The 27,746-nt window shown below is 40.8% G+C and overlaps 2 protein-coding genes across 2 annotated transcripts; one reads left to right on the top strand and one right to left on the bottom strand.

Moving 5' to 3' along the window:
• The first annotated feature begins 1,138 nt into the window (after positions 1 to 1,138).
• LIMK1 (LIM domain kinase 1) lies at positions 1,139 to 14,160 on the top strand. Its single transcript, XM_028318287.1, has 10 exons — positions 1,139 to 1,153; positions 1,494 to 1,670; positions 3,105 to 3,266; positions 5,859 to 6,076; positions 6,162 to 6,168; positions 6,281 to 6,435; positions 7,541 to 7,787; positions 8,448 to 8,624; positions 9,648 to 9,809; positions 10,424 to 14,160. The coding sequence occupies exons 1-10, from the start codon at positions 1,139 to 1,141 to the stop codon at positions 11,339 to 11,341; spliced, it is 2,238 nt and encodes a 745-aa protein (XP_028174088.1). The 3' UTR covers positions 11,342 to 14,160.
• Positions 14,161 to 21,926: 7,766 nt separating this feature from the next.
• Positions 21,927 to 25,426, bottom strand: LOC114362765 (uncharacterized). Its single transcript, XM_028318292.1, has 3 exons — positions 25,296 to 25,426; positions 24,612 to 24,737; positions 21,927 to 22,228 (listed from the first exon to the last, which is right to left on the bottom strand). The coding sequence occupies exons 1-3, from the start codon at positions 25,335 to 25,337 to the stop codon at positions 22,073 to 22,075; spliced, it is 324 nt and encodes a 107-aa protein (XP_028174093.1). The 5' UTR covers positions 25,338 to 25,426; the 3' UTR covers positions 21,927 to 22,072.
• Positions 25,427 to 27,746: the final 2,320 nt, after the last annotated feature.

Genomic DNA, 27,746 nt, shown 5'->3' with positions numbered 1-27,746 from the left:
GATAATTTGTATTCAAGTCCAGCTCAAAAGTAATGCTTTGACCTGTCTCATGATCAGACAAACAAAGATAATGCAATTTCGGTTCAACTTGTTGATTTATGTTGCTTGTTATTAGGTCTAAGCATGCATTCTTACGTGTTGGGATATTTATATGATTTTTTATATTATAATTACTTAGCAAACTATTCAAATCTTTACTGTACTTATTGTTCTGAGTCATATCTATATTCCAATCCCCACATAATACAATTTTTTTATTACGTTTTTTCGATAGCATATAAAGAAGAGACTGTAATTGTTGAAAGAAAACGTCTAGTTTAGAATTAGGCGTTCTATATATGCAGACTAATATGAGATTATAGAGCAAAATTTCTACAGCACAACACTCAAATGTGTACGGCTTAGCTTGAGAGATATCAATTTTTTTGTAATCCAAGTCACTTTTTATCATTATGCAAGTACCACCTCTACGCTCATTCCTACAGAACGATGCGGCAAGTTTAAAATTGCTGATATTTAAATTTTTTTCAGAACCTTTCTTCATAAAAGTTTCCGAAAAACAAATAAAATCAACAGAACCCAGTTCTTTTTTTAACTCAAGTAATGCTACCTCGAATAGATCTTGCTTGCTGAGAATGCTAGCTATATTCTGATGAAACAATATCAATTTATTTGTCATTGGAACGAAAAAGCTCACTGTCACCTAGCTCGCTTGAGTTTTGTTTTTGTTTTATAAAGTATGACGGTATTATTGTTTNATGTCACGCCTATATTCAATCCATGAGTTGATTTTTTTAGTTTAGTTTGTATAGGGCGTAAGAGTACTGGTTTAGTTTTTTACAAATAACATCAATGTGAGTCTTCCAGGTTAAGTTACTGTCTAACCAAATGCCTAAAAATTTTGTGGTGTCAGTTTCATTAATCTTTTTATTGTCAAATAGAATGTCAATGTTAGTTGAATTCGAATGATTTTTAAATGTCATTAAATTTGTCTTATCTAAATTTATATTAATATTATTCAGTGTCAGCCAGTTTACTATGTCTTTTAGAGTTTTTACGATTTCCGATTTAAGCGAGTCTACATCATCATTTTTCATGAATAATATAGTGCTGTCGTCTGCAAACAATGTCATAGGATATGGGGATATTTTTGGTAAGTCGTTCACATATACCAGAAACAGTAGAGTAAGACTATAAACACTTTTTATTAAATATCTCCGAACAGCGTAGAGTGGATTTATCCGAGTTTGAAGTTAAGCGACACAATTATAAAGTCTAAGTGAGCTGCCACACTGGCGGATTGCAAGCGTTTTCCGTGCATCGCCGCTCCGCTTTGAAAATGCTTATAATCCGCCAGTGTAGCAAGGCCCTAAAGGAGATCTGAATTTCGCTCCCATATCCCAGGCACTGACTGATTAATCGCTAGATTATAGTACTTTATCAGGCTGCAAAAATTATGCCAATTAGCAACTGATTTTCCTGTCGTTTTCCAGTCGGCATCAAACGCGACGCTGCGGCCGCCCGTACCGCGCGCGCTGGGCAAGTGCGTGTCGGCCAGCCACCTGGCGCGCCGCACGGTCACCGTGACCAGCCTCAGCCGCAGCCAGCACGCACTGCACGCGCCCGCGTACATCCTGCGCGCCGCCGGCGCACACATCGACATCACCGAGGTGACCACTACTTAGCCAGCCCTATAAAAATATGTGCAGGATGAACCTGATGAACGGCCTGAGCCGAGGTCCGAGCCGTGGATTATTTTTGAAAATTCGAATCCTATCTTGCGTCCCCCTAGAACTATCAATAAATACAAAATTAAAATACCTCAATGTCGCACAACAATGTATAGAGACAGCCCATATTGCACTGCAATAAGAATATTCAACAAACTACCAATAGTATTAAGAAAAGAAACAAATAAAAAAATATTCCTCAGAGATCTAAAGGACCTACTAATAAAAAAATGCTACTACAGCCCAAACGAGTACTTCAATGACTTAAACTTAAATTAAAAATATTATTGTGTCCGTTACACGTTGATTACTAAATCAATCATTTAATTGCTAAGCCTAAATGGGTAACATGATGTTCTGGATAATATGATAACCACATCTTGTAAACATTCATGAAATGCAATAAACACATTTTGACTTTGACCTACCGTGGCGCCCTCGGGCCGCGTCCGTAGTCCCCTCGATCGGGCCCACTAGAGTGAGCCCGCCGTAGGCTGAACTTTGGTCCAACACCGCGGTGGGCAACCCTCTAGTTGGGTTCTCCACTGATCGGGCGCCTTATTTCGTCTTATTTTCGTCTGCAACCGACGATCGCCAAACGGCTAGAGTACCTTCTGTACTCGCCACTCTGCCCGGTGAAGCTGAAAAAGCTGTTCAAGCTACCAGCGCGCGTCCCTTCAAAAAAAAAGCCATTACATTCATTACTGACTGCGAATTTGTGTCTGTCCTCGGTAGTTGAAAAGGCGTATGTAACATTTTTTCGAATATAAGTTGAGCTCAAGGACAGCTCTCTCCGTTTTGACTTGAAGTTAGATGCGCCCTTTTAACTATCAGGGGCATTATAAATTTATTTTTTCTTTTTTTTTTATCCACAACGAAGAAGCTCTCAGTGACATGTATGTTGGTCTTTGATTCATGTGTGTCAATGACACGGTGGTATGTCAGCAGTAGGTGTAGTATAACTGGCTTAGCGGGTTCATGAAAAATGTAAGCGACATGTCACGGTTACAATTTGCCATATTGTTGAAGTGTCAGAGTTCCCGTCCCGCGATTCGCTTATCAATTACTAGCTTTCCGCCCGCGGCTTCGCCCGCGTGGAATTTTGTCTGTCAGAGAAAAACTTTATCGCGCGCGTCCCTGTTTCAAAAACCAGGATAAAAACTATCCTATGTCCTTCCCCGGGACTCAAACTATCTCTATGCCTTTCATCAAAATCGGTTCAGTGGTTTAGGCGTAAAAGAGAGACAGACAGACAGAAGTACTTTCGCATTCATAATATTAGTATAGGTTCACCATTTTTAATCGCTATATCTTTTTCTGAATACATCTGTTTGAAAATCATTCGACGAATTAATAGAAATACTTTGCATACAGGTGGACGACATCACGAAGTGGCTGGAGCCGCCGGCTCCTCTGAAGCGCAGCAGCGCCGCCACGCGCCTGCACCGCGCGCACAAGCGGCCCGCGCCCGCAGTCTCAGAGACCCCCGCCTTCCTCAGGAACCAGTCGGTTGAAGGGCTGGAGACGCACGCTAAGGTTGGTGCCTACTCTCTCATCCTTTTGATAAATAGTCTTGAGTCTATCAAGCGCAGTAGCAGCTCACTGATACTCTCGCCTTTCTGTGCAACCAGTCAGCTGCAGATGCCCGCTGAAGGACAGGTCGATACCGACTTCTGCTTTTTGATAACCAACTAGCTGGAGCCCCCAGCGTCTCTTTTTTTTGTGTGACAGGAGGCAAACGAGCAGACGGATCACCTGATGGTAAGTGATTACCGTCGCCCATAGACACCCGCAGACCCAGGGGCGTTACAGGTGCGTTGCCAGCCTTTAAGGTGAAGATACGCTCTTAAACAGCTTACTTCCGCTAGGCACCCGCCTTCCTCTGTCGAGGGGCTGGAGACGCACGCTAAGGTTGGTGCCAACTTCTCTTCCTTTGATAAGTAAGTTTCTGGAGCCTGCAGCGCCGCCACGCGCCTGCACCGCGCGCACAAGCGGCCCGCGCCCGCGGTCTCAGAGACCCCCGCTTTTCTCAGGAACCAGTCAGTTGAAGGACTGGAGACGCACGCTAAGGTTCGTACTAAGTTCTGTTCCTTCTGATAACCAAGGCGTCAGGAGGCTCCAGCGACTCCCTCAAGTGTCTCGTGCGCAACAAATCTGTAGAGGGGTTGCAGACGCATACTAAGGGACAGGTTGGTGCCTTCTTCTTTCTTTTGATAGCAAAGTGGCTGGAGCCCCTAGCGTCTAAAGCACAGCGGCCCAAGTCTGCGTCCTCAGAGACCCCCGCCTTCCTCAGGAACCAGTCGGTCGAGGGGCTGGAGACGCACGCTAAGGTTGGTGCCAACTCTCTCATCCTTTTTGATAAATAGTCTTAACTGTCTATCAAGCGTAGTAGCAGCTCACTGAGACTCCCGCCTTTCTGTGCAACCAGTAAGCTGCAGACGCCCGCTAAAGGACAGGTCAGTACCGACTTCTGCCTTTTGATAACCAACTAGCTGGAGCCCCCAGCATCTCTTAAACGGCCTACTTCCGCTAGGCACCCGCCTTCTTCGGTCGAGAGGCTAGAGACGCACGCCAAGGTTGGTGCTAACTTCTGTTCCTTTTGATAACCAAGGCGTTAGGAGGCTCCAGCGACTCTCTCAAGCGTCTCGCGCCCACCAAAATCCTGCCCAACAAATCTGTAGAGGGGTTGCAGACGCATGCTAAGGGACAGGTTGGTGTCTTTTTCCATTTGATAACTAAGATGCTGGAGCCCCTACCGTCTGTCAAGCACAGCGGTCCGCACCTGCGCCTTCAAAGAGCCTTCCTCAAAAACCAGTCGGTTGAAGGGCTGGAGACGCACGCCAAGGTTGGTGCCAACTTCTCTTTCCTTTGATAAGTAAGTTTCTGAAGCGCAGCAGCGCCGCCACGCGCCTGCACCGCGCGCACAAGCGGCCCGCGCCCGCGGTCTCAGAGACCCCCGCTTTTCTCAGGAACCAGTCGGTTGAAGGACTGGAGACGCATGCTAAGGTTGGTACCAAGTTCTGTTCCTTTTGATAACCAAGGCGTTAGGAGGCTCCAGCGACTCTCTCAAGCGTCTCGCGCCCACCAAAATCCTGCGCAACAAAGCTGTAGAGGGGTTGCAGACGCATGCTAAGGGACAGGTTGGTGCCTTCTTCTTTCTTTTGATAGCAAAGTGGCTGGAGCCCCTAGCGTCTAAAGCACAGCGGCCCAAGTCTGCGTCCTCAGAGATCCCCGCCTTCCTCAGGAACCAGCCGGTTGAAGGACTGGAGACGCATGCCAAGGTTGGTGCCAACTTCTGTTCCTTTTGATAACCAAGGCATCAGGAGACTCCAGCGACTCTCTCAAGCGTCTTGCGCCCACCAAAATCCTGCCCAACAAATCTGTAGAGGGGTTGCAGACGCATGCTAACGGACAGGTCGGTGTTTTCTTCATCCTTATGTTAGCCAAGTGATTGGAGCCCCCAGCGTCTGCCAAGCGCAACAGCCCACGCACAGCGGTCCGCAGAAACCCCCGCCTTCCTCAGGAACCAGTCTGTTGAAGGGCTGGTGACGCATGCTAAGGTTGGTGCCAATTTCTTTTTCTTTTGGTTACCAACGCTCTCAGAGATCCTCGCTTTTCTGCGCAACCAGTATAGGGCAGGGCTGCAGACACATGCTAAAGGACAGATCGGTATGATTTACTTCCTTTTAAAAACTGAAGCGGCCTGCGCCCCCAACTTCCTAGCTTTCTACAACTAACCAGTCGGTTGAGGGGTTGCAGACACACGACAAGGTCGGTGGACAACGTAGCAATAGCTATAATATACAGTGCTATAGTTCGAAAACGGTACTTATACAAACGTAATCATATTACGCAGGAACACGGCTGCCTCGCTCTTGTTCGTCTTGCTTTTGCTGTTTCGTGATTACATTTCATATACTACTCCGCATTTAAGAACATTCTGTAACGGGTCTGGGTGTGACTATGTATAATATTTATTATTTAAAGAAAAATAAAGTATATAAGTAGTATATCCGTTAAGCTAGCACCCATAACACAATCATTAAGTTGCTTACTTTGGGGCTAGCTGGCGCTGTGTGAAATTGTCCAAAGATTTATTATTTATTTATTTCATTGTTAACGTTCCAGGCGCACCCGCTACCTACCTTCTGCCGCCACGAGAGCATCCCGGACACCGCCGTGCCCGCCGACACAAACCTCGACTCCGACTCCTCCTCCGACGACGAGCTCAGCCCCTGCCCCCTCCCTTCACCCCCCAAACCCGTTACCCCGCCCACCCCTCCCACCCCCGTCACGTTCCGCAACCCCGAGTGTCTCGATGGAGAGCGAAGGANTTCGATCACTGAGTTTTTGACTGAAAAAATATGCTAAAGAATTTTATTTGAATCAATATAAATATAATATTATGTAATTAATCGACATTATTTTAAGATCAATTGTAATTTGCATGCTAACTGACATAAGCCAAATAGGAATGCACTTTTAATAAAATACTAACACCACTTATGTATTTACCCTATTTTATGAGCAAATAAATAATTTGAATTTAGATAATCGGGCGAGTGTCAGCCGATCCGGACTTCCTTCCGCGACGCTCGGACTTCGGCCTCAACGAGGCGGCCTTCCGCGACAAGTACGGCGGCTGCTGCCCCGAACCGCTGCTGCGACTCGCCTTCATGGCCTGCAGCCTGGACCCTGACGCCAGGTGAGACACGGTACACCAGGGTGGCGATACCGGAAGGGAGATACTACACTAGAGCAACAAATATATAGTTCCAAAATACTGGACTGTCCTATCGATGACAATGACAGTGGGGCGCCACCGTCAATACCGAATCGCTGGTTCCGATTTTTGCCATGTTGGAAACCATATAGTTGAACGATGGTAGCGCCCCCCTGTCATTGAGTTTGGTGGGACAGTTCAGCGTGGGTCATCTATATCAAGGGAGACTAGCGTCTTCTTCTTTCTTTTTGACAGTTCGTCGCTTGCCTCTCTAACTGACGTATCTGACATTTTTTTCGAAACTGAGTTATCTACACCATCTTAATCAATTTCGCAAGAAGAATCGATCTGTCTAATCGCCTGAAAATTTTGCAAAATGTCAGTTACGTCAGTTAGAGAGGCAAGCGACAAGTATAGCTGCGAAAGAACGAAAATACAACCATTGGGCACATTAAAACAGCAAATTACAGAACATGACAGTATTGTATAAGTTAATTTGAATATGATGCCAAAAATACTTCCACTCAGCATAATGCCGCAGTGTATACCACCAAGACGCTGGTTTGTAACGACGAAAGGGAAATATTTAATGTAACTCAACTGTTTTATTGTAAACAAATACACTAAATCAAGGGGAAAACACTGTACCAGGGGAGACACTACTATATCAGGGAAGACACGAAACACTAGGAAAAAGATACTACTTAAGTGGACTAAAACAAGACTGACTCTGCGTGAAGAGAAACGATCCTATATCAAGTGGAGTCAGTGCACCACTATTCTCTTTTCTAGAGGAGACACATTTTCACCAGGGACACTGCACCAAAACACAAATTATATTTAAGCCACGATAGCCGAACAGTGGAGGGGTCGGACTGGCCGACTCGTGATCCGAGGAACGCGGGTTCGGTCCCCGCCGCTCGAATATTGTGGTGAGCTCACTCGTGATACAAGCATATTTAGCTTAGTACGAGGGGCTAACGGGACTATTAGTAATTTGGGTAATAACAAATTACTAATAATCTTAAAAAAATATATCGGAGAATAACATCAAACAGACACATTTCTAACTCTGTATTCTTTCCAGGCCATCATTCGAAGTCATGGAGGGCTGGCTGGAACGCTTAGTCCGCCATCTCAGCGCACCAGCTGCGCCTGACACCACCCTATTATCTGACATCCTCAAACACGCCGCCGAGTTAGAGCACCAAGCTCAGTGTAACTGCACTTGTGACGGCAACGCTTGCAACGTCAACGGGTGCGGCGGCTGCAATGACTGCGACGACTGCGGACGGACACGGGAGGACGTGAAGACTGAGTGCGAGATTGTCAAAGTAAGTGCAAGTGCGGTTTTGTTCCCCAGTCGATGAAGCACCTGATGTCGTGCCCTGAGTGCCCAAGCAACTGCACTCAGGAGGATTTGATGAGTGCTGCTGACGACGCCACTCTTGTGGCGGAGTTTTGGGCTGACACTGTGTAGGTTTGTTGTCGACACGGAAAGAAGAAGAAGGTAAGTTGCTTATAGTAGTGCTAACACCCGTATTCACAAACATTGCTTGCTTAAGTGAAGCGGCAAATCGAACGCATAGAGAGAACAGAGCTTTGTGATTGGTTCGTGTGTCACCCTGTGCGTCCATGCGCACTGTGAGACCTCATAGTAATGTTTGTAATAGTAGTTTGTAACTCATAGTAACTCAGTCAGTGTCTGAGGTATGAGAGTGGCATGAGAGGGGTGACATTGACATAATATGACGAGACAGAGCATAATTATAAAGTCTAAGTGAGCTGCCACACTGGCGGATTGCAAGCGTTTTCCGTGCATCGCCGCTCCGCTTTGAAAACGCTTATAATCCGCCAGTGAAGCAAGGCCCTAAAGGAGATCTGAATTTCGCTCCCATATCCCAGGCACTGACTGATTAATCGCTAGATTATAGTACTTTATCAGGCTGCAAAAATTGTGCCAATTAGCAACTGATTTTCCTGTCGTTTTTCAGTCGGCATCAAACGCGACGCTGCGGCCGCCGGCGCCGCGCGCGCTGGGCAAGTGCGTGTCGGCCAGCCACCTGGCGCGCCGCACGGTCACCGTGACCAGCCTCAGCCGCAGCCAGCACGCACTGCACGCGCCCGCATACATCCTGCGCGCCGCCGGCGCACACATCGACATCACCGAGGTACCACAGCAATATTATCGAGATAAACTATGTGCAGGATGAATGCGATGAAAATTAGATTCACCACTGATTGCGGACCTGTGATGCACAGTGGCCGAACCTCGCTCTTTTATCTATATCTATACTAATATTATAAATGCGAAAGTAACTCTGTCTGTCTCTCTTTCATGCCTAAACCACTGAATCGATTTTGATGAAAGGCATATAGATAGTTTGAGTCCCAGGAAAGGACATGGGGTAATTTTTATCCCGGTTTTTGAAACAGGGACGCGCGCGATAAAGTTTTTCTGTGACAGATAAAATTCCACGCGGGCGAAGCCGCGGGCGGAAAGCCAGTTTTAAATAAATAACTAATTTATTTTCCGTTTTTGATTTAATGTGTCTTATTGCTAGGCATGTGGTAATCTTCATCTGCCCGGCAGCACGGGACTATTCCCACCACCGCAACTCCTGTGTAGCCAGGATCTACAGCTTGACCGCCAATAAAAACACAACCAGTGAAGGTCAAGTTGCCCGGCAGCAGTCTATTTTTTTATGATGATCGTTCGTTTCAGCCAATTGACGTCCAGAACTGGACAAATGCCTCCCCCAAGGATTTCCACAACGATCGGTCCTGCGCCACCCGCATCCAGGCATCTATCCACCTAGTTATGACGATCAATATTGCTAAAGTTATTACCTTCTGCAATGCCAATCCACCAAAACGTATATTTGACGGTGATCCCCATCCAGCGGGTCCATACGTAATGAAAATTGTTACGTTTCACAGTCTTTTATTTTACCTTAGAAGCGGACATCCATGTTTTATTGATTCAATCGTAAGATATTACTATTATGTATAAAAGACTATATACTAGAATACTAAGACTTCTAAAGCAAAATAAAACACTGTGCGTTTCAATCATCGCTTCGATGGTCACTACGGATGGATTCTTCATAAGCATATAAAGGCCCATTTTTATACATACATCCATGTGTTTTGGAATCGTTCGACGGGTTATTATAATACTTGCATACTTCCAGGTGGACGACATCACGAAGTGGCTGGAGCCGCCGGCTCCTCTGAAGCGCAGCAGCGCCGCCACGCGCCTGCACCGCGCGCACAAGCGGCCCGCGCCCGCGGTCTCAGAGACCCCCGCTTTCCTCAGGAACCAGTCGGTCGAGGGGCTGGAGACACACGCCAAGGTTAGTGTCAACTTCTCTTTCCTTTGATAAGTAAGTTTCTGGAGTCTGCAGCGCCGCCACGCGCCTGCACAAGCGGCCCGCGCACGCGGTCTCAGAGACCCCCGCCTTCCTCAGGAACCAGTCGGTCGAGGGGCTGGAGACGCATGCCAAGGTTGGTGCCAACTTCTGTTCCTTTTGATAACCATTTAGCTGGAGCCTCCAGTGTTTTTCAAGCGCACCAGCGCCCACCGAGCTCCCCGCCTTCCTCAGAAATCAGTCGGTTGAGGGACTGCAGACGCACACCAAGGATGGTGCTAACTCTAACTAGGAAAACCTCCAGCTACAGTCCCCGGCGTTTTTTAAGACGTCGTCTTCTTCAGAACCAGTCCTTTGAGGGTCTAATAACACATCAAGGTCGATGGATTAACGTAGTTACAATATAAAGTGGCTATATCTTGTCAGTGGTACAGTTCTCGCAACGAAAATTTAGGCGAATACGATATTTACACAGCAGAATATTAATTTGCATACCGGAATATTGCTACCTCGTTATTGTTGGTCTTGCTTTTGTTGTTCCGTGATTACACCATTTCATATAATACTCCGCCTTTAACAATATTTCATGAATGTTCCAGGCGCACCCGCTACCTACCTTCTGCCGCCACGAGAGCATCCCGGACACCGCCGTGCCCGCCGACATAAACCTTGACTCCGATTCTTCTTCCGATGACGAGCTCAGCCCCTGCCCCCTCCCTTCACCCCCCAAACCCGTTACAACCCCCGTCACGTTCCGCAACCCCGAGTGTCTCGACGGCGAGAGAAGAATCCCCGAGGAAGACTACAGGCGATACAACATCGACCATTTAACCAGAACACCGATAATGGCTGAAGGCGTCAAGAACATACCCAAAGTGATCGAGTCTCAAAAACAGCCGGAGAAAACCAACTTCTTCACCAAAAAACTTCTGTCGCCGAAACTGAGCCGCCTTTTCCGACCGAACACTCCGGAAGTGGTGCGGAACAAACCAGACTCAGACGACAAGGAGGAGAAGTCTAGGAGTAAGTTCTTCATCCAAAGACCGGCGTCGCCGAGCAACATTCGTTCCTATAGAGTACGGCCGGCCGACCGACACGCTGAAAAAAGAGACTGCGATGTCATCAAAAGCGACTTAAAACTCGCCAGCTTAGGGAAACCTATGACTCCTATCTTCCGACGACACATTCCTACAGAGAGACCGGAATTCGCGGACGGTAGATTCAGCTACCGCGACCGGCGACTGAAGCCGAACGAAGCGACCTTCGTCGACGTGGGCCGAAACAAAATTAAAGCACCGGTGATTTCGGTCGAAAAGGAAAAACTGACTCCCCTGATCCGGAGTTCGCAAATCGCTAATATTCCTGCTCTGGCGACAGTTGTGGAAAAGAAAGGAGATGTAGGGAAGAAGAGAGAGACAGGTATATCGCGCAGCAACTACGTCAGTCTGGCCAATCTAAGGATCAACGCTAAGGAAAAGGCCCGAGCGGATAAGCCGCCGTTGGAGCGCGTCATATAGGAACTGTGAGTACAATATCTACCTTCAAACCTCAATTTGGGTGCACAATTTTTGATCTATTAGTCTACTGAATATGATAATCTTCGTTGACAAACTTTGTAATATCAGAAGTATTAGTCTTTCTCCGTAAAAGCTACGTATTGTAGCAATAAATAAATTGAACTGTCAGAAATTGAGTCGAAGATGGCCGATGTGTATGATTTCTTGACGGAGATTATTGTTACTACCCTCGGAATTTGTAAGGGTTAAAGCTTGTCAAAGCCGACGTTTTAGCTTTTATGAATTTAGGAATCGAGTACTGGGCCGGTGATAACGCGTGCGCGGTTCTACCAGTATTTTGTTACATGTATAACGTGTATTTTTGGTGCCAGAGTTTCTTGCAATTGCAATAATTTTGTAAGGTGCTTTTGAGAAATTGTATTTTTTCAAACGACTAAATCCATAGGAATCACGAAACGATCACGGACCTAGTACTTAAAACTTGAAACTTTTATATTGAATATTCCCTGTTATTCCCGTTTTTTGGATTCTTATACTCCATTGTACAACTTATTACATTCTGATTGTATTTAGACTTAGTTAGTCACGCGTGGAGCGCTGAAACTAGTTACAAAGTGACTCTTGCCAAGGCGAGCAGTGTCGCCGATTTTATACAATTGTTGAGTACTTATAACTTAACCGTAAGAGTGGAGGCACAAACGTAGGCGTAATATACTAGCAACACGATTTTGTAATGTCAGATACGCGACACGATTCCTAAGCTAAGTAATTGCTTTTTCTGCGTACAATTTGTTGACTGACTTCAAATAAAACTGCAATATTAGTGGTTTTATAATGGTTTACTATGCCTACACTTGTGTCAGCCGTCTCACTGCGGTAAAGGCGTGCTTTTAGTATGTTTGTATTTGTGGTTTTAGACATGACAATATGCGATAAGTATTACATTCCTGTATACACTTTTTGGATTATATAAATTTATTGTTACGCGTATTTGTTGAAAAATGCTTGATGGTTTATGTGAGTGTAAAGGTATATTCATATTGTTGCAGCGATTGTAAAGGTGAGTAGACTAAATTTCTATGTAGTGTAACGTTCAATACAGATAAAACGTACGTTTGATTTGTGAAAGTATTTAACTGATGCTAGATTATAGAGCCGGCTCGTTCTGTTACAAGTAAATGCTCTAAATCTATACTCACCTTATGAGACTAGTCTCTCCGCGGTATCTTACGAATGTGGTTGACAATGTGAATATGCCATAGAGCATTGGTTCTCAAAGTGGGGGGCACCACCCCCAGGGGAGGCGCAAAGACCTTAAAAGGGGGGCGCGGGCCATCTGTGTACTTAAGTATAAAAAACCAGCGACCGCTGAAAGAATGCATTCCAGACTGCTGACTGACTGTATGGTCGAAAGGGCGCGTCTCAAATAAATTTGGGAACCAATGCCATAGAGTATAGAGTATGTAGATGAGTGTGTTGGTTTGGATCGTCGCGAGTGGCGACGCGTCGTGCCTTCAACAAGACTGCGCGGCTCTGCTGCCGTCAATTACGCGATTCTCGCCCTTTTTGACGCCGATTTGCGCATTCGAGACCTTATGTGTTGCAATTTAGGATATTTTACAAACATAGGTATGATATTTGTTTATGTAGTTCACTCGCTGTGGTCGCCAATCGGCTTTGAAAAGTGCGTGTAGTTCCCCGCTACCCGTGTTAGGGGCGGTATACACTCGTTACCTTCCCGTTATTAAGCCGGATTCACACTGGCTTTAGTGTGATGCTTCAGAAGCGCACGCGTTCTAACACCGACAGTGTGTATGCACCATAACAAAATGCTTCTGATAAGTCACAGCACGCCTGAAAAGTGTGAATCCGGCTTTACTGTTGTAGTTTTTATATCAAACATTAGCTGAATCATTAAATAATTATATACGCAATAATATTATAGAGGTTTTTCTATACAATGTCCAAAGGATCTTTTCTTATTACTCAAACTCTTTTTCTAAGTAATAATTGTTTAGTATGTATGAGATTAAATAGTGCCATTATATCCGCTTAATATACATGTATCGTCGCTAAATACAATATCCGTCATCTACCATCCAATTACGTATGTACATATATCCATTCAAATAGATACAAATATATGCCAAAATCATATTATATTCTGATATAATGCATAGTATTTTTATGGAAAAACATTATATGTTTTTATGCTTTTTCATGCAAAATATTTATCTGCACACATTATAAAGAACGTACAATATTAAAAATATGTACAGCGGTGTCTTTAATTTTGATTTCATTTGGTACAAAGAGATGTTTGCAAGGTGGTACTGGAAGCCCAGTCTGTGTATCGAATTTCAACTTTATTTTACATTTAGTACAGTTTCTCTTATTCTTAACTCGAATAATTTATTAACATTACGTTTAAGTTTAATGTTTAAGATATATTTTTAAGTCTGATTTATTTTATGACACAGGGTGCCATTTTGTATTTTATATTTAATTATATTTGACGACTCAGTTGTCTCATATTTTATTGTGAAGAGCAATCTCATTTGATTGATTTTATGATTGTAGTGGCGACAGTCCGGCTCACGTTTTACCTTATCTGTGATACATTTTGTTTGTAAAATGTTGCAATAACGAGTATTATAGGCCCGCCAGCGCCCTCTGCGCGCGGTTTAGATTTACAAAATAATAATATATTGTAACCCATTAACCGCGTTAACAACGAGTATCTCCGTCTCCTTGCATTCCACATGTTTTTCCATTGTTTAAGTACAAAATATTAATAAAGGATATATTCGTAAAATAAATACTTTTTTCATTATTAAACCTTAAGGCCCAGAACAGACGGTGAAACGCAACTGCAACGAAACTGCAACTGCTAATACTTTTGAGTTGCATCTAAGTTTCTGCCATAGCGTCCGTTGAGAGACCACACATGACGCGACCAGTTTGAAACTTTCAGTTTCATTCATCAGAATCATCGGAAAGTTGCAGTTTCGTTTCACCGTCTGTTCTGGGCCTAAGATTTGGGCTGTAAGTGAAACTAATATGAACCATAAAATATTATTTATTCAAAACAAAATACAAAACAGGGCTGATACAATATCCCAGTTATTGTTACTGCTACCTACAGTGTCCAAAATCATAGAAAATATACGAGAATACATAAGTTGTTCAAAAACATCTACTCGACTAACTTCAACTAAAATAGTATCTCCCAGTATTCGATTTGGCATCCATTGTATGTATGTGCTGCATTATAAGAGCTCTATAATTTTAAATTTCGCCTTATTTTTAGTATAATATCCAATAGTAATTTTTGAATTTCCATCCTTGTTACTCAAAGCGAGATCTTGTCATGAGCGACAGTGACATCTAGACTCCAAACAAGAAATCAGTGAGTAAACCAACTAGACTCGCTAGTGTGTTGTCCAGCAGTGGACAAACCTTAATCATGATCTTTATTCTTTGATCTTTCAGATTGGAACTAATAAAGTCACACACAACCTTGGTGGCAGGCTTAATCAATCTCAAGGGGCGTTTGATAATTAAGCTCTATTCACATACATATATCAGTGAAGCCACAGTTCCGTCACAGTACCGGCACAGTGCGAAATATTCTTTCATACAGTTTCTATCGTCACTGACACTTGTCAGATGTATGGGTACGGTACTGTGACGGAACTGTAGCTTCACTGATATGTGTTAATCGAGCTTTAAACACATGATTACGGTGTTCCATAGTTAGTTTTTAGTTTGAAACTTTATAACTCTTATAATGCAGAAATATACTACAGAAGTACAGAAAAATACTGACATAATCACTCATTCGGGCACAGTTTGCGGCCACGAAAGATTTGCGCCTTCTGACTTGCACATCATGACTCGACGCAAACCACGGGCCTATTAATTAGTACATTCATCAAAAATTGCTAAAGCAAACTACGGAAGTATAGATAGGAATAGAGCGGGTAGGTATTGTCGGAATTGGACATTAGTTACGGCCCGCACCTTTTTGTAACGCATTTAGATGGATGCTAAGAAAATCTAGGACATTTAGTTAAGAATTTTGAACCCACAACATGATTTGGGCTCGGTTCAGACGAGCGATAATCGTGGGGTTACGGTTTTATGCAAATGTACGAGAACTGCCCAGCAATCGCGAGATTATCACCATGTCTGAACTCAGCCTTAAGACGGGTGTAATGTAACACGAATTCTACGTATGGACGGCACTACGAGCATTACATGTGAAGTGCTGCCCATACTATTTCCATTACATTACACGATACATTCCGTTACGCGTTACACCCGTCTGGACCAGACTTTAGGGTGGAGTAAGCCAACGAAATACGTTACAAAAAGGGTGTGATCGAGGCCAGGTCGACGTGATTCTACATTCACACGTAGGTATCAGACAAACCAGCGACACGGGGATGACGGCGACACGTTGATACTTCAGTGTTGCTTACTGCGAGTTTAGCGAATGCGTCAATAAATCTATGAAAATTTTAGTCCTTGAAAGTATCCGCTAGGGGCGCTGTACAACCTGTCATACATTTAATATTTTTTTACGCAATCGCCAGCGATGACGTTTAATGTAAACTCGCACCAAGCACACATACTTCGAAGTCTTTGACACTCAACACTTAACTGCGTAGGCGCAGTTCTCTCAGTCTTATCAGTGACGTCATTCGCGTGCGCCGGCCGAACTAAATGTTATAATTAATTACACGCTGACATCATAAACAAACAGATTGTTTGTGTTCTAAACACAAAACTGTGACATTTCAATAATTTATAGGTAAAATTCTTAATTAATAACAAACTAGTATTGCCGTTTATTGCTATGAATATTGCTTTAGGATGGATTACCACTGATTTAACAAACAAATATCAATCTTAATTAGCAATACGTTACATTTTATTCAACATCATAATTATTTATGAATGTCAGCGCATTAGACACTTATTTTAATAAGTCTAGAAACACTGAAAATCCAGCCAGACTAGTACATACATCCAAAATATCAAGAATGTAAGAAATAATTTATAATTATCTTAAACAGTACATTGAATAAATAGTGCTGAATAATAAATGTATTCACAACGCTGTGTATTAGTGTGTAGATTGGTTGGAGTGAGTTGCGTTTGCCAGGATCTATTTGCGTGTACATAATAAATTAATGTATTTACAGTCAACAGTACAGTCAGCGTCAAACAGTTCGTGACACCCAAAGTTGCCAAAAAGATCGCAACACGTCTTTGTTAGGTACAATAGGCTAGTTGACAAAATTTCAATTATTTGATCGTCAGATAATAATTAGAAAATATTTGACTCATATTTTTTTATTTTCTTTCATAATTAAATAATAACAGTGCTACATCAAGTTGAAATGGCGCGTTACGTCACGCTTGAGCAGATTTTTTACTCAAAAGTGACGTCACGTGACATTTCAACTCAATATAATACTGTAATTATTCGAATATGAAAAAAATTCAAAAATATGTGTCCAAAATTTTTTTAATATCTTTCTCACCGACTAAATAGAATGTCGATTTCATTACCCAGTCATCATCCCTATTGATATACGGTTGTGTTGTCATCTTTTTGACCACCTTGGGTGTCACGAAATATTTGACGCCGATTGTACATCAGAGTAAACATTTTTGCTGTAAAATAGGACTTAATACAACTGAATAAGGTTGATGTCCAGCGGTTTGTACACTGATTTATTGCCAATTTTCATTTGATAGTACGTGTTATTGAAGGAATATACCATTCTTTCAACACTATCGCCAGCACATCATGCTGTTAAGTGTTTGTTGCAATACAGCACCAATTTCTTGGTAATACATAAATTGCCAATATCATAGTTGTTTCGCTTGATGTGCTATCAATAAAGCCGGGTACTCATTAGCGAGCTGTAACCGTAACCGTTACATGCACTGTAACCAAAAAAGATAGTGTATACGTGGTTCGCTAACCTACGAAACACGTACACGCTATGTCTTTTGGTTACAATGCATGCAACGGTTAACGGTTACAGTTCGCTAATGAGTACTCGGCTTAATACTAGACTCTTTTTACAGACTAGTTTGTTTACACAGAAGCTTTAATACAGGGCGACCTAGGATTTAGAATAGTGAGTAAAATCCTGGCAACAGCATCTCACCCTGTATATTAATTAAAGATTGTGCTGCAATGGACGTGCGAGTAGATTAGTATTAGTAGTGTATCATAAGAGTATTCACATCGGAGCTGAGTATAATATAAAATCATCATTTCAGCCACAGGACGTCCAAATATAAAATACGCGTCAATAAATACAAAGAAAAGTACAGACGCGTCCATAAACGTTTGGCATTTTGTGTGAGTCAATATTTGTAATATCTCCTCAATTTTTATTACTAAAATGACAATCGTCTATGGATTAATTTAAAATGGCAGACGAATAACAGTCTCCGCCAAAATAAGTCTACGTATATTTGAAATACAAACGATATCTATAAATAAATTACAATATGACATCTATAAAATAAACAACACATCTAACACGACAACGAACCAATTTTAGGTTCTTTTTATTTATATCCACGCTCTCCAAACGCTTGACAAGACGCACAAAATTATCAGGTACAAGTCAAGTACTAGAAAACCCGATGTAAATTATATCAAAAACGTTATTGGGACTAACGCTAGCCTAGTCTATAAATCAGGTATACGCGTTAAATTTAGACATTACGACTTAGACATAGTTTCAGACATGTATTTTCCTTACCTACTATGAATTTTGACTAAAAAGAGTAAAAATTATAAATGGTTATTGCCGTGAGTGAATTCTTTACGCTAACGGAAACGTGTCATTGAGAAATATAAATAGGAAAATTTTAATTTTATAGATAATTTTAATATTGCTTTGTTTTATAAGTTATTAAAATGATTTGTTTGCCAGTAGCGCAAAGTCGGTCTATTACAGAACGTTGACATTCAATAAACTCTTTCGACGCTTGGTTTTGTAAAATAAATACCAAATCCAGGTAGTCTAGTAATGTAAGTCACAGCCATGAACTACTTAGTCAGTTTTTCCTATACTATGCAGGTCTACGTTCTGTGTAGACCCGTGGACCACACAACCCTTATCGCATAGCAGTCTTTAGGTTAGCGATACAGTGAGAAACGAAAACTCAAATTAAGTATCGTTTTCACCCCTTTATAACGTTCTGCCTTGTGACCTCGTTAGGCCCGGATTCCACCAAGTCGGAGCGGGACAAAGAAACGTTTTGAAAAACCAATCAGATTTCATTGAAATTGAATGAAATTGACAGAATAAAATCGGTGTTTTTATTCAAATCATTTCTCCGCTCCGCTCTGTTTTGGTGGAAACCGGACCGTATTACGTAAATCGCTTGTAAGCTGTGTGGTCAACGCTTCCAGATCTTTGTATTCCAATATTTTAACTGTGAGAATGGTCTTCTAATGTCTTCGACACTTATAATAACATTGAGCTCCTCATAGAGGACTAAAGGTACACTCAGCTGTCCAGCCTTGCATTAAACTGCTTAAAAAGACAGTGCTGCAATCAGAAACATGAGATTTAGAAATGTACAAGGCTTTTAGAAGACCATTCTATCAATTAAGGTATATGAATGCCCTGGTGCTTCACTCGCGGCAATGTACCTAAGACATGCAGGTGCGTGATATGTGTTGTTNAAAATCGGTTTTTTTATTCAAATCATTTCTCCGCTCCGCTCTGTTTTGGTGGAAACCGGACCTTATTACGTAAATCGCTTGTAAGCTGTGTGGTCAACGCTTCCAGATCTTTGTATTCCAATATTTTAACTGTGAGAATGGTCTTCTAATGTCTTTTGACACTTTTAATAACATTGAGCTCCTCATACAGTTAGCTGTACAGCCTTGCAGTAAATTGCTTAAAATTAGTGTTGCGATCAATGGCGAGTTTACATTAAACGTGCTCACTAGTAAGCGCGTTTAAAAAATGTATGAAAATTTCAGTTTTTGAACGTTTCCCGCTAGGGGCGCTGTACAATCCGTCATACATTTAATGTCATTTTTTGACGCGTTCACTGTGAGGCTTTTAGAATACCATTCTATCAATCAAGGTATAGGAATGCCCTGGTGCTTCACTCGCGGCAATGTACCTAAGACATGCAGGTGCGTGATATGTGCTTTTATTAGAATAACTACGCTACATCGCTATGGTCTTACCCTACTCTAAATAACTTTAAATGTAAAAATAAATGCATCGTTTGAACACTACTGAAGCGAAACAAATTCTCACATGGGCGTAGGTCATGATTTTAAATTAAAATAACAAACAAATCAATTCAAATTAAAAAAATAATATGAATATTGCCTGACTATAGATTTGTTATCGTCTTTACTTACTACAATAAGTTTGTGATATTAATAAGAATATAGCGTACCCTTCCTTACAAGGCACAGACAATACAGTTGCTATGATAGCATAATATTTTATTAAGCTTCTTGCATTATCTTGAGATTATTGATTAAGTATTATCAATTTGAACTTGCTTGCTAAGGTTGTTCCAAGTTTAACCTGACGTGACGAGAAACTAGAGAGAAAACTGTTTGAATATTTGTGACATTCAACGTGTTAACAAACAGTTGAGTAAGAAGGGTTAGATTTCATTTACTAATTCTGAACACGTTATAAAACATTACTACGCCCATGTGTATTCTATAAAACAAATACTAACTAAACTAATAAGCCATGCTCGTTACAAAACACTACAAACATTCGTTATTATCTTTATTTGTTTAGCACACGACTAAAATCGATTCAGACGATGTATCGAAACAGAATCGACTTTCAACGTTCGTTTTTGTAGACTGTGGCACTTATTTTGTGACAGATCCCATACATTGCACTATTGGATTCTAGACAAAGTTTTATTCGTTAGAGAACCAGTTTCAAGATCGCTTCGCTATGTCCTTTGTCTGCAACTACTTAGCTAAGAACGGCCGATTGATTCTTTCACGACTGTTACTGGGTGTAGAGTCCAAGAGTGGATTCGCTTCTGTTTTTCTTTTTTAGTTAAATCTCTTTTCAATCAATCTTTTCAGCACCTATATCGACTATCTCTATTTGCCACAAAGTTTAATTTTTTTGAAGTCTTAATCAATAGTTTTCGATTTTTTCCATATAACAATAAACCAGCAGTTATAAGTAATGTTTCATACATCCCTCACCAACATTTAGCACCAACTTGCATCAAACTTCAACCACGATCATCAAAATCGTAAAGCTTGACTGTAAATCTGTTATTCTATTATCTATACAGGGTGTTAGGAAAACATAATATTGAACAGCTTGTTTTTATTGTGATTTTTGCTCTTGTATTAACTTCTCTTGTCGGGACACTGATGAATGCTTCAGTCAGGCGTCACGAGAGCAATTCAGGACAAAAACAGTTAATTACTTGGAACTAACTATCTAGCCCTTGATTTATATTTTCCTAACACCCTGTATTAGCTGATAGAGATTTAATTACGTTACATAAGTATATTCGAGACGTACTTTAATGATCGTGGTCAACAGCTATACCAAACATAACTAACAACCATACTCAAATTACTAACATTACAAAATATATCTAAATTACGTTTCAATAAAAAGTATAACACTAATAAATTGAGTAAATTAATTACATTGACTTACTTTCGATAAAATATTTTTTGATATTTAAAACAACTTTTGACAATTACATTTTTAAACAGTTTTTACGAAAGACTTTCAAATAAACTATATTTTATAAAAGTTATCGTTTAGAAAATCCAAGAGTTGTTAATGATGATGTAATGAACAATGATATTATTTAATCCAAAACTAATTGCTAAACTCTTGAATTTTAAACTTACTATAAAACGAGATCTCATATTATTCGAATAACTTTAGTGATCAAGTGCTTAGTGCGCAGTAAGTCATAATATTATAATTAGTTGGCACATCGTACATAGATATTATTATAATCCTCCTATACCCTACATTATACTATTTGGGGCACTAGGGTGGATCTATTGATTAATTTTGTATCTGGTCTCTAGTATTAGGACATAAGACATCTCTGGCTGCCTCTCACGCCTTATTTTACTCATTTTTGCAAACACAGCAAGATAAATTGTAAACATTTAGTTTGAGAATCATTGAAATAATTGAAGTCAATGGGATGGGACATAACAATCAATCCGTTTCAAACAATATTGATCTTCACAAACAGCGCTCACGAATATTTAATTAATACACGCTTCAATTATTTTTTTCTCGACTTTATATTAATTTCAAGGTTTTTTCCAACTAAGAGATGGTGCTGCTTGCATATTACTTCACGATTATGCTATCATTGAAACGAAGTTGCATTTGTTTTTGCTGTTGAAACTTCAAACTCCTCTTTTTTCCTGATCAATGTCGTTGCAAGTCAATGAGTTTTTAATTTTCCTCTAAGAAAATCTTGGCCTTCATTAGTTGACATTTTTTGCCTGACAAGCTATAGAATCTTGCTACACGGGACTTGCAGCGTTAAGAAGGAAAGTTTGATCAGTCTGTAATTCTTTTTCTAACTAAAAGATGGCGCTGTCTGTCAATTACTTCACGATAGTCCCACCACCAAACATTTGCTGATCAAAGTACATACTAAATCGAAGTAGTAGACATGAGAGGCGTACCATTGAGGCGTTCAGCGTTGCGGTGGTGCTGCGGCGAGGCGCTGACGCAGTCTCGCGAACTTGCCGTGGACTAATCGTAGTTGTGCTCGCAGCCGAGTGGAGAGCTCTCGTTGTAACGCCTGTACCTCCACCAGCTCGCGACGTAGCTGCATGTAGTCTGAGCGCACCTATAAGGGGAGCTTGCTCAGGGTTTGCAAGGGTATGGCGCCGTCAGGGGGTCAAATTCAGTCGGCCATGTTGCAGAATCAATACAAAAAAAGATAAAGTTACTATAACTTGGACCGGACATTCGTTAAAAACGTTTATGGCTTGCTTTCATGATATTTAAAGTCAGATGGAGCTATCGTTCCAATTGGCGTTCTCTCTTTGATAAATAGCGACCTAGTTCGACTGTCCGTCTAGGTGGAAAATTAACTTATCCAGACTAGCAATAGGTCAGTCGGGTCAAACCATTATATGGCCGCTTTTAGAGAATACAAAAAAAGAATACCTTTCAGTCCGAACTTAGACCGTAAAGTTCACATTAAACTCGGAGACTTTAAGTACGAATAAAAGTTACGACTTATCAACAACCGCCTTTATGGCCGACTGGAATTGAACTCCTGGCGTCCGCCGTCAGAACAGAAGCCTTCAGACTAAATTGCGCATAAAAATAGCCTTTGTTCGTTTTATTCTCTATTTTACTACCACTATAACGTCAATTTAGTCTTCAGACTCCGGAGGCATTCCGCTTTATTCTGGCTGACAAAAATCTATATGAAATGAATATGGTTGCCCCATATTTGGAAGTATCTGTGTGAGACATGAGGAAAATAACGGTATAGGTAAATAAATGATAGTTGTTTAGTATTTGAAGTAGTAACGCAAAGGAAGCAGTATAGTACACACATAAAGATATAAAATTGTATGAGTTTGTTTCCAACCATTCTCAAGGAAACACATTAAGGAATTCTTGGTTTATTATTGTGTTCAGATTTCTTTCGTCATTCGCTATAGGAGCTGTCTAAGGGAGTATCGACGCGCCCTCGCGGAGTATCGACGTCACGACGCCAACGCAACGCTACCGCGACGCGACGCCAACGTAACGCTACCGCGACGCGACGACGCTCTAAAGACGCTAGGGTGCAGGGTCCCTATCCTTAATTATACAGGGTGTAAGCTAATCAAAAAGTTCCCTTGAGGATGGTCTCGGTGTCAGCTCTCATGAAGTATATGGCTAGCGAATGAGTCGCCGCCAGCCGGCGCGAAGCGAGCCGTCCTGAAGGCTGGGCCGCTTACGAATCGCAAGCCCCTGCTAATACTCACAAGCATGATAGTTGCGGTCTGACATTGTACAGTCTACTAGTTTTAACAGCCATTTCAACTGTAGTTGCGAAACGCGGACTGCAAAGTGAAAACGTAAGACTACATCGCTTCCTGGCAAAAAAGTCATCATTTAATCTCCAAGAGCACGACCCTCTCTAATACGAGAGGCAAATGGAGGATTTGATCTACACTCCCCACACTGGCCTGGGTTGGGGAGGCATCACACATGACGTTTTTTTTTCAGAAAGCGATATCAATCGCCAATTTTAATCACATGAATATCTTTACAACTGCACATGACCATGAGGATATCTCTAAATGTGTAATTAAATACTGCACAATGTCAGACCACAAGTCACATGACACGGTACACTAATATTTCTCTGACCTTCCATCAACACAAATTGCAACCGGCTGAAAAACAAACATTTCTTATTTTTTTACAAATCAAATACCAATTCATTTATCTTTTCTTAATATAAATTACTTGTTTAATAGTGGTTATAACAGAAAATAAGTAAGTAAATATCATACACAATAAAGTATTTAAGAGGAAATGCAGTTTTTGTTACTAGGCATATTTTTTTCAATTGGCAGACCATTTTTATTCTAATTTAGGTTTACAATAATTTACCAATCTTGAGGCACAGTGGCCAGATAGATTGATTGATGATCCAAATAAATTAACAATAACTTGAGGGTACTAGCAAAAAAGTTTGTTGTACATGTTATATCAATAAAATTGTACTCATTTATCTGGCAATTGAAAAATTAGCACTTATTCATGTAGTTGAATTTTGTTGTTAGTCAACATTACACAGAATGGAATGTTCACTTAGATGTTCACATTAGTCTGTTATCAGGAGGCACATTTGTTATTATCACACTGAATGGCATGTGCATGACATCATTTGTTTGTCAACACACACATCACACATTGTAAGTACGAGAGTCAGGTGTAAATGTTTGTGTAAGAGAATTTGATATGCTATGCTATTAGACATTATCAGTGAATTCAGAATATATGATTGTTAATTAACTTAATTATTTTCATAATTTATGATGTTACAAACTTTTGAGAAGCCAATTAAGAGGTTTAAATTTATATATTTTAATATGATGGCTCAAAATTAACTTGAAACAGTTTCCAGTGATATTACTAGCCATATTAATAATTTGGATACAAAGAACTGATGTCAATGGGAAGAATTTTGATAACTAATATTATTGTGTGTGGATATTTACCTCCGAGACAGACTTGAGTAGGTTCATGACGCAGGCGTCCTGCACGTCCACAGGCTCCACCAGCTCCTTCTCCACATTGTCCATCTTCCACTCCATAAGGTCTAGCTGCTCGTCTGTTCGCTTCACCTGGTTTTTGTAGCCATTTTTATTTTAGTGTCTTGGTTAACAAGAGGAAGTTAAGTTTATAGTACAGAGTAGTAAGGAAGGAAGATAGCATTAATATGTACTTTGTTGAGTGTCATTCATGACTAAGTTAATTTAATAATTTTTGCTATGATGATAACTTTAATTATTTCTTGTAAAACTGTAGGTATCTTTAAAAAAGTTTGATCACATTACTCAGATCAATGTAATAAGAACAGGAATGGGAGTGACACTTATGTTTAGACTTGTATTTCCGATGATTCATAAATGTTTTCATTCATGAGCAAACAATCGCCGCCCTAAAATACACCCGTCTCATAATGAAGCACCTCTGAGCCTTCGTGGTATTGTTACTAAATGAAAGCCCCTGGCCCCTCGCAGCTGGCATATACCAGCCTACAGAGCGGTTACACAGTCCCGGAGTGCAACACAACACGATATTTTATTAATTAAACCAAGCGGCTGACTGACCTACTTAGAAACCCAATCGTTTTTAGGGTCACAAAATTTAATTAAGCGAAAATCAAAGTATCCACTTACCGTCTCCTCGAAATCTTCCATAGTCATCTCTTTTTCAGTCATTCTTACTAGATAATTTGGACACTTTTAGTTAGAATTTTAAAATAAAACAGCGAGTCGCTGGACCAAAACCACCATTCCCGAAATCACGAAATAAATTTGACATTACGTTTTTTTAAATAATCTGTGACTTGACTGACAGGCTAAGACAAAAAATATTATACAGCTTAGACTGGGAAATGAATGACAGTTGCCATGTGGTGGCAGCACAGTCGTCAGTTAATGCATTCAACAGCCAATGCTATAAAAGTTATTCCCTCAGCAAGTTGTCTTCCCTCGCGAAGGTAATGGTAATGCTACAGGCAAATGCTCTATCTAGGTGAGGGAACACCTATATCGATTAGTGAATTTGTACGCTAAGCTAAAACAATAACTTTTATGACAAAAATATGGACTTCCCATAAGACTAAGGGATTATTCGCACTTGGTGGATTAAATATGTAATGAGATGAGAAATAAAAGAGAGTTTATAATTATATACATTTATTTTCTGTCTTTATTTATACACTAAAGTAAGACGAGAACAAGTGAGATAGGTGTGATACCACGTAGAGGCCCGCTGCAGTCTCGCGCCGTCCTGCGCGGGCTCCAAGCAATCAACTAAATATTCACAAATAATAAAAGCTATTTTCAACTAATTCTACAATTTAAAGAAACGTGGCCGTGGAATCTCAGAACGCTGTATGTGTATTTTTGTAATTTAGAATATAAAACCATTGGCAAATAGACTAGGTAGTGTTTTTGCATATAATACTACAGTCACATACGACGTTTTCAATCAGCACAGCCTGAAAGCATTTTGGAAAACAGGTGGGCCAGGAAAGCCATCAATATTGCACATGTATGAAGTGTGAGACGAGTACAGTCATACATACCTAAACACATAATACAATCAACATCGAATAGTCTCTACGATACAATTTCGGGGGTAAACTAAAATAATAATGAGAAATAATTCCACTATAACATTTGATTATTAAATTAAAATACTAGATATTTGTACAAAAATTAAAATTCAATTAATTCGTATACAACATCCTAACGCAAACGCGAACAGCAACTTCATTAAAAAACGTTAATAAATCATCGAGATAACTATTTAAAAGTAAAAATCAATATTTGTAGTCATGTGAAGCTTCAATCTTGATGAAATAATATCAACAATAATTTCTAAATTTTAGAATGTATGCCTATAAGCTAAATACAATTAAAATTTAAAACATTTTTTCTGATTTAAATGTCCAGCAGATAGTTGGTCATCCGAACGAAAAAATAATATTAAAAATAGTGCAATTATAAATATAAATCAAGTCATAGTTGATAGGCGGCTAGGGCCGCTGGCGAGGGGACTAACTACCAATAGAAAGAACATCACATAATAATGGTTTTCCTACTAAAAACATATTTATAAATAATGGGGTCGTCACATATCAGCCGACACAAGTAACCACTGACCGCATGACTGTTATTTGTCTGTGGTTGACCAAAGACAACATTTGTAGTTGGTAGCGATTACTTCTGTCGACGGTGCGACCTCACAACGATTACGACTAACATCATACAAATATATTTTTTTGTTTTCAAAGTTACCTTTGGCACTTAACCTAGAATATAATATCTATTCGTCACCATATACAGACATATCGTCGTCGGCGCAGTCTTTCCTCCGGCTTGACAGGACATCTCAATATTTTTTTACTTTTCTAAATTTTCATAATGCCACATGTTTAATATCAGTGGTATCCCTGCACTTAAGCTTCAGCCAAACCAACGCGTTCAGATCGCGTCGGCGATGGCGATCACTGCATGTTGGTTTGGCTGAAGCTTTATGGAACGCCGAAGGCATAGACTAAAAACTACACGCCATAAAGACGGCTTTTACCCGTGGTCCCCCCAACATGTCCCCAATTTATTTTAACCATGGTCCCACCGCACTAAGTGGCAAACATTGCATGTCACCTATGTCTGGGATGAAATATCAAACGCCGAGTAGGATATGAGTAACTTTAACCCACATGTGTGATGTGAAGATATTATAAAGATATTATGGTACCGTACCTACCTATAATTATTTTCTATACTAGCGGCCGCCCGCGACTTCGTACGCGTGGATCCCGTTTTACCCCCTTCATCTATCTTACCCGGTTTAGATTTTTTCATACAATTTTTTCCCGCTAACTCCCGTTCCGGTGGGAATTTTGCAATATCCTGTTGTAACTAAGCTTTAAGTTTACTAAGGTACCTGCATGCCAAATTTCAAGCGTCTACCTTACGCGGTTTAGAGTTTTTCATACAAATGTTTTTTCCAGCTTACTCCCGTTCCCGTAGGAATTTTGCAATATCCTGTTGGAACTAAGCTTTGAGTTTACTAAGGTACCTGCATGCCAAATTTCAAGCGTCTAACTTAAGCGG

This window comes from Ostrinia furnacalis, unplaced genomic scaffold, assembly GCF_004193835.3.
Source record: "Ostrinia furnacalis isolate ACB-3 unplaced genomic scaffold, ASM419383v2 OfSCF6717, whole genome shotgun sequence".
Lineage (NCBI taxonomy): Eukaryota > Metazoa > Arthropoda > Insecta > Lepidoptera > Crambidae > Ostrinia > Ostrinia furnacalis.
Note: the sequence above shows the minus strand (reverse complement) of the source record. Positions and strands in the feature narration are given on the sequence as shown.

Coding starts and splice junctions, on each gene's coding strand:
- LOC114362765 (XM_028318292.1), bottom strand. CDS start 25,337: ATGACTGAAAAAGAGATGACTATGGAAGATTTCGAGGAGACG. Junction 24,738..25,295: donor TGGAAGATTTCGAGGAGACG/GTAAGTGGATAC, acceptor TACAAAAACCAG/GTGAAGCGAACAGACGAGCA. Junction 22,229..24,611: donor TACTCAAGTCTGTCTCGGAG/GTAAATATCCAC, acceptor CTCCCCTTATAG/GTGCGCTCAGACTACATGCA.